The 7,860-nt window shown below is 41.4% G+C and overlaps 1 protein-coding gene across 5 annotated transcripts in view; it reads left to right on the forward strand.

The window, feature by feature from the left end:
- The window catches only part of TMEM94 (transmembrane protein 94), an 86,660-nt gene extending 79,436 nt beyond the window's left edge, over positions 1-7,224 (forward strand). For all 5 annotated transcript variants that reach the window (XM_039342931.1, XM_039342933.1, XM_039342929.1 and 2 more), the window contains 5 exons: positions 472-632; positions 1,317-1,411; positions 1,545-1,638; positions 2,760-2,930; positions 4,734-7,224. In XM_039342931.1, the coding sequence (XP_039198865.1) occupies positions 472-632; positions 1,317-1,411; positions 1,545-1,638; positions 2,760-2,930; positions 4,734-4,806 (594 nt within the window). In that variant the 3' untranslated portion in view covers positions 4,807-7,224. The remainder of the gene's footprint in view (positions 1-471; positions 633-1,316; positions 1,412-1,544; positions 1,639-2,759; positions 2,931-4,733) is intronic.
- The last annotated feature ends 636 nt before the right edge of the window (positions 7,225-7,860 follow it).

Raw genomic sequence — 7,860 nt, forward strand, 5'->3', positions numbered from 1 at the left:
ATTTTCAAGGGCTCTTCTCAGTGACTGAGAAGTAACTGAATCTTCTGGACTCTATAACAGGGATCTTCAAACTCAGTCCTTTTATGACTTGTGGACTTCAACTCCCAGAATTCCTCAGCCAGTGTGCCTGGTGGAGGAATTCTGGGAGTTGAAGTCCACAAGTCATAAAAAGGCCAAGTTTGAAGACCCCTGCTCTAGACCATTGAGAAAGCCATCCAAAAAGTCAGCAACGCATTTCTCCAAGTCACTAGGAAATGGCTAATTTCATCCTTCCCAGACCGCAAATCATCAGTAGCAACAGCAGCCATGTGACCCCCCCTAGGCCTATCCAGTTTATTTTAAGTAGCAGCCCAATTACATAGTGGTGCAACTGATAATTTGGCTCTTTTGCATTTGCAACTCAGCTAGTGCAGGGAGAGTGTTTGAGTCGTCTTCCACACATAACACTGGTCTTCTTGGCAAAATTTGTAGACTCAGCATTACTTCCTCTTCTGCTTCCTGTTGAAGTTCAGCATCACCATCTGTTCCTGCTTGGCTTGTTTTGGCTACTTTCTGCAAGATTACTGTGCAAACTTCAACTCATCTGCCTTCAGCGTGAATGTCACAGGCTGCTTCTCCCTCGTGCTGCAAAGGTAGGCTTCAGGGATCTCTTGAAGTTCCCAAATGTAGCAGCTGGAAGAATTGGGCTGTAGGTATATGCAATGTCTTTTAATATTTTATTCCAAGCTGGCACAGTCTACAATATTTTTTCTCAGAGATTACAAGAAAATAGAAGTATGAAGAATTATAGAATAAGCGCTTGTTCCAGGCTGTGTGGCTGAGCATATGGGCAAAAAATTAAATTCCTAACTTCTAGATACTGGTTACGTTAATTCACCTCTGCTCTCTCTGGATTTCTGAGATCATCTCAGATTTAAATCTGTCATGTCCAAGAGGTTGTTGGTGCCATAATTTACACTATAAGGTAGCTTCTTCACATTGCAATAGCTTTCATGGTTGATAAAGTATATGTAGGTGTTGTAATTTAGCCAATGCCTTCTCTTTCACTCTCTCACTTTTATTCATACACACATACACACATGGAGACATTATCATTTCAAGCAGTCCTTGGTCACCGGCTGCCTTATTGTAATGCTATGTCCATGACCATCTGTGGTTGACCAGTTAATCCAATGAAAAAAGGTGTCTAATCTGAACTGCAGAAAGCCATCTTACCTACAGATCACCCCTAAGACCCCTTCCTGATCCATTCCTTGACAGGAAGCATGTTTATGCTTTCAACACTAATCCATCCTTAATGGTTTTTTTTTTTCTAGTGGAGCAGAACAGCACCCTGATTGGTTTGGAACTTTCTCCAGTGTTCTTCTCCTAGCCCAGAAATTTACAGCTGGAATGATTGTCTTACACATTGGTAAGCAGTTTTTAGTCCTTACTTCATATTCTGTTAAGGAATGTTCTTGCCTGCACAAAATAGGTGGTTGGGTAGATTTTGACCTACCGGCTGCAAAGCTGCAAATAAAAAACAAGTTGGTTTTTCTTTGCAGTGTTTATATCAGTTACCCATGTCCATCGTACCAAACCACTGTGGAAGAAAAGCCCCTTCACTAACTTCTGGTGGACTCTGACGGTAGTGGTTGTGTGAGTCTCTTTTCCTAATTCTTAGAAACTGCAGCTGAATCTAGTCAGCCTTTTTTTTATCAAGTTGCTTTTGTTTTTAACCAGTATCCTTTTATCACCTAAGCTGGGGGGTAGGCAACCTTGGCTCTTTTATGACTTGTGGACTTCAGGATTTCAACTCCCAGCTCAGGAATTCTGGGAGTTGAAGTCCACGAGTCATAAAAGAGCCAAGGTTGCCTACCCCTGACCTAAGCACTTCCTTTAATATATTCTATTCTATTTTTTGTTTTTGTTTTTTGTCTGGGAAACAGCATCACATTTGAGTCATTTTATGGATATGTGTTTCTGGAATATTTTTCTGTGTCTCTTTTTTCAGATTCATAATCATTTCCTTAGTTTTGGAACTTCTATTGTATTTCATGGTCTAGACCAGGAATTCTTAATCTTCTTGTATTATGGACCACTTTGAACATCTGTTGAAACCTGCAGATGTATTCCCAGAAAATATTTAAGCGCATAACATAAAAGTCTTAGATTCTATAACAAAAACTGTCAGTGTATGCTCAATATATTCATCAAAAATAATTTAAATAATTTTAGATAGTGAGATTTATTGAAATTCATTCATACTTTTGCAGTCTAGAGGCCACAGATTACTTTGTTGTCTACATTCTTTATTAAATGAAAAGGCAAAGTTTAATTAGTGGTCAAGGGAATATGATGTTTTCCCATCTAGATTCACAGATCTTCCTGAATCTATCCAGGGACATTTTAGGGCTCTCTAGTCCCTAGATTAAGAACTCCTGGCATACACCATCCTCTTGTAGATTCTTTGTGGATGTGTCAGGAATGGGCAACCTGTGGGTCTCCAAATACTGTAACATACAATTCCCAACAACTCCAGTCATCAAATCCAGTGGTGAGGAACACTGGGATCTGTACATCAGCAGCACAGGTTGAGGTTCACAGATTGCCCCCATATGAGGTGGAGCCCAATGGCTCTTATTAAATCCACCACCAAGGTTTCCTCCCTCCTTCTGTATATTCTATGCATTCTCTTCTGCCAGTAGCCACATTTGGGAGAAGACAGCATCTCCCTTCCACGAATGATGTTGCTCAAGGATTGTTTCCTTATATGACAGGTTGCTGGGACAGATTGTTCAGACCTTCCTGGACTTAAAACTGTGGGTGAATCTTGAGTCTCCTGTGACTTACCAAATGGATGACATTCCCATGGCCTCCTGGCTGCTGGGTTTGCTCTCTCTTGTGCTTGTGGTGATAATCAACGAAACCGTCAAACTCCATGAAATCAGGTAAGAGTAACTCACTAAGGAACCCAGTCTTACTAACATTTCTAGTACTCGAGGTATTTTGTATATAATAAGTCTTGGAATTTGTTAAAGGAGGTAGGGTGGTACCTCCCTCCTCCTCACATTAGAGCAGTGGTTCTCAACCTGTGGGTCGGGACCCCATTTGGGGTCGAACGACCATTTCACGGGAGTCGCAGTCCGCCATTTTTCCTCCCCTTTTCCTTAGCTGTGCTACTCCCTTTTATTCTATTGGCTTTTGAAAGCCAATAGAATAGACTCTCTTGAATAGAGTCTAATTCTATTGGCTTTCAAAAGCCAATAGGAATTGTCCAGGCTGTCTCTGCCCTGCGGAGCCCACCAAAAGTCCCATTCTGCAGTGCTATTGCGCTGGCTAAATAGCACAAAATTATTCTCCCTTTGAAGAGGGATGAGGAAGAGGAGGACAATAATGAAAATAATACCAAGCAAAATGCACTATAGATTCAAACAGCAATAGCAATGGTACTTAGACCAGTGGTTCTCAACCTGTGGGTCGGGATCCCATTTGGGGTCGAACGACCATTTCACGGGGGTCGCCAAACAAGGCTGTCCACCATTTTTCCCCCTTTTCTTTGGCCACGCCCCTGGCACCCGGTGATGTATAAGTGGTTGGAGGTCACCACAACATGGGGAACTGTATTATGGGGTCACGGCATTAGAAAGGTTGAGAACCACAGACTTATATACTGCTTCCCAGTGTTTTACAGCTAAAGGAAATATATTATACCCTATAGCCAGCGCAATAGCACTTAGACTTATATACCGCTTTTTAGTGCTTTACAGCCCTCTCTCAGCGGATTATAGAGTCAACACATTGCCCCCAGCAATTTGGGTCCTCATTTTACTGACCTCAGAAGGATGGAGGGCTGAGTCAACATTGAGCCTTGCCAGGATGGAACTCCAGGCTGTGGGCAGAGTTTGCCTGCAATGCTGCATTCTAACCACTGTGCCACCAGGTGCAGAGTTATTTAGTGTACAACAGCAATCTTGTCTCATTGTCAAACTGAAGCCTTTGGAAGGTCAGAAATACATTGGCAAGGATTAGGGGCAAAACAGCTGTGGAGGGAGGCCCACAGAGGAGGTCAAGAATTCAAGGCGCCCTTTGGCAAATATGCAGTGTGGAAATCTTCTGCAGGTCACCATGATATAATTGGAAATCATTTTCTTTCCAGTTATCAAAGAAGGCTTATTAAAAAGAGATATTCAAGTCAGAGAGCCTGCAAATTCTGCTGTGTCTGCAGTGTGTGATCAGACAGAACTGTTAGTGCACCTATTTTTTTTTTTTTTTAAACCAGTGGGCTAAGTTGCTGTTCTTCAGTGCTGATTTCCTTTACTGAACTTTCCAAACAAGCTAATGTAGCTTTTTCCTAGATCAGTCCTTGTAAATCAGGGGTTCTCAACCTTGGCAACTTTAAGACTTGTGGACTTCAACTCCCAGAATTCCTCAGCTAGCTTTGCTGGCTGAGGAATTCTGGGAGTTGAAGTCCACAAGTCTTAAAGTTGCCAAGGTTGAGAACCCCTGTTGTAAATGCATCCTTGCATCACAGGAGATGTACCAAGGGGCGGCTGCTCTTGCAGAAAAGCCTATGTTAACTTGAGAAATTTCTGATAAATTTCCAAAGAGCTTAAAAACAGCTGCATTAAATCACATGAGTGTATTTATAAAAAAATCTTTGAGCAATGTTTGGGGTAGCTTAGATTGTAGGAACAGGACCACTTCCTGTTGTCTTTTCTTCATTTGTTTATTTTTTTCCCCCCTCTTTGTAGGGTTCGCGTGCGCTACCAGAAGAGACAGAAGCTGCAGTTTGAAACTAAGCTGGGCATGAATTCTCCTTTTTAATCCCCTAAGGTTGGATGTGCCCTAGAGGGTTGCATGCCCCTTTTGTGTCCGGCCTTGTCACTTAGCAGAAAGGGAGAGCAACAGCCTCACACAGGAATCCCTCTGTGGTCTGATTGAAAGGTCAGCAGGGGTCCAGGCAAAGGGTTGACATTGGGACAATGACACACAGACAGCTGTCCTTGCCATTATTTATCTTAGGACCTCCTCCAGTGATGCTTCTTGGAAGCCCTCAGGGTGGCATGGATCTAAGAGCAGGAAATTGTCCTTGATATTTTTTCAGGCTTTACGATTTGATTCTTTAATTTGTCACTTGTTGACCTCCCTCCTGTTGGTTGCTTCTGTTCAAGTGCGATAGTATGTCTGGCTTTCCTGTCCCGCTAGGCCCTGCAGAGAAGGGCCGAAGAGGCTCCCAACTGCAGCTGCTGTGGCAATGTTTGCCTCTCCTAATATAGTGGGGAGACTGCCCTTTGTAAGAGAGAGAGGGGAACAAACCATGGCTGAAGTAAAGTATTGGAGAGAATTGGATGCAAGTGACTTGCAGACAGGTTCTCAAATGAAACTCCCTGGGATATGACGTCTGTTATCCCTAACTACGAAGCCAGGCCTTTCATCCATATGGTGAGAGCATTTATGGGGAAAGTTAGTTTGTGGGTTTCTCAGCTTGGCCAGGTGCCATATTTTCTTAATGCTCCATACTACTTGGCTAGATTTGGATATGTGTGGTAATGTCTCTTCCCCCCCCCCCCCAAGGCCTGGGAAGCCACAAGAATCCATGCGATCCTGTAAACAGGGAAGTCAAAGTGTCCCACAAAATTGCCTGAACCACAGCCAGGGAAGGAATTTGTATTTCCTTCTGTGAGAGCACATTTGCAGTCAACTGCCTCCAGCTGCTTTGAATGAGTGAAGGCAGGTGACGCCGGCCATATCTCTTCCTGCCTCAAGTCCATGGGCTGGATGGTTACTTGTCAGGCCCAGCTGAGAGCCGCCTTTAGCTGAATGTTGTCCTTGCCTATACTTCGAAGCATATTTGAGGAGAAGCTCGAGTTAGTGAACTTAAGAACACAAAATACCTCATTCCGAAGTCTGTCCCCCAGAAAAGAGATTTTCTGGTGGGAACCTACATACCCCTACACCTATCTCTTGTCTTAAAGGCCAGTTTAGCTATGATGAGTAATTTTCTCTAAGCAGAAGGCTATTGCAACTATGTTCTGCTATCACTTTTTTTTTTCACTTCTTCAGATTACTCTCCTTATTATATGATACGTATCAAGACTGCCCCAGACATAACATGCAGCGAAATGGTGGTAGATGCTTAGATAAAAACTGTTTTGGTCAGATTTTTGAGCTGCAGTGTAACACACCCTGTTACCATAGATATGGATGAGACAATCCCAATTCACTTCCTATTGCTCTATTTAAAATTACTGATTGATTATGACTAATCCCACTATGCTCTGAGGGGAAATTATCTTTCCATACTTGGCAAAATGGTATTCATCTTTGCCAGGTAATAATCACAGATTGATGCCTGACAATATTGGGACACGTTTCTGAAAAAGGAGATTTTCTAGCTGGAAGATTTTTAAAAACTTGATCAATAATCCTCTAACTACAGCAAGCAGAGTTTGATGATTTGTGACCTCTGATTGATTTGGCCTGGGAAAATGATCAGTAACTTATTATTACACTTCTAAATAGTTTACTGCCTAGACATTTCCTTTTGTTCAACTTTGTTGCTCTCCACATATAGTTAAAGCTTGTTGTTTTCTCAATTTATTATTATATTATCTGGTTTTCTAAGAATAATGAGGTTTGGAATATGTATTATGGTTTACACAACTGTTTTATTAACAAGCTACAATGTTGTCCAGGATTTGAATTCTTATTGGGGTTGAAAAACCTGCTCAATCCCAGATTACAAAGTCAGGATGTGGAGAAAGGGAGGGGTTCCTTTGCTGTAGGAAAAAGGATTCCCCAACAGGTTAAAAAAAACTCCTCTTAGGCCATTTTAATATATAACAGTGGTTGAAAACCATGTCTCCTATAGAGAAGGTGCTTCCTATAATTATTTTTTTTCTCTCTCTCGGAAACCTGAAAATGACTTTTCTCCTCCTACGTTCCTATTCTTGTCTCTCCTTAGTGGTATTCAATTAGAGTTAAACCATGACTGAAAAGCCCTTTTCATGGCGGTCTCCTGAAGAACTTGCTGCCTTTAGTCAGACAGGGCTTCAGAAAAGCGTGGGGCATCGCCTTAGGAATGAATTTCACTTAACAGTCTGTTTTTAAATGGTGTACATTTTATATTTAAGATTTTTGGGATGGATGTAAAATAGATTTGTATTAAAACTTGTAAATTGTATAAAAAAACCAAGAGCACCTAATGTGAATGGCAATAAATGATTGTCTTTGATACAGTAATGTTTTCAGCAAATTGTCTTCTTTGGAGAACAAACTGGATAGACTTCATTGTAGGTCACATCACTTGCTTATCTGAGCAGTTTTGGAGATTGACAACATATATGGCTGAACAGCTCTTGCTCTCAGGAGTGGGAAAATACTAAGATTTTATGTTGTGGAGAAAGCAGCTTTATAAGGCTTGGTATTTGCCTTAATAATCTCTCCTTAATATAACATAGCCCTGCAAAGTATGTTGCAGATGAGAAGATTGAAAGAAACAAGTGCCTCTTAATTAGTTCGCAGATAAAGTAAAACATGAACCAGAGACTTAGTGATTGCAACTGAATACACACTAACCTAAGAAGTCCCATTGGATTCAGGGAACTTACTTTCAGAGACCTATATATTTGTAAAGTTAGTTCTTTGGAAGGATTGACTTACTTGTGATTAAGTGGCTATGACAACTGTTTTGTGTTCTTCTCCTCCTCCCACCAACAGCCTTTCAAATCAAAATAACATTGTTAATGAGATTTGGAGTGAAAAGACCTCACGAAGTGGCGAATAAAACAATTGCCTTTATTAGCTGTGGACTGTGAGGTCTAATGTGGTGTTCCAGCCTTTTACCACTTACATGAATTCGCATGATTTTCTTTAAAA

The sequence above is a fragment of the Crotalus tigris genome, unplaced genomic scaffold (assembly GCF_016545835.1).
Source record: "Crotalus tigris isolate CLP2741 ecotype Arizona unplaced genomic scaffold, ASM1654583v1 scf7180000017814.3102382, whole genome shotgun sequence".
NCBI lineage: Eukaryota > Metazoa > Chordata > Lepidosauria > Squamata > Viperidae > Crotalus > Crotalus tigris.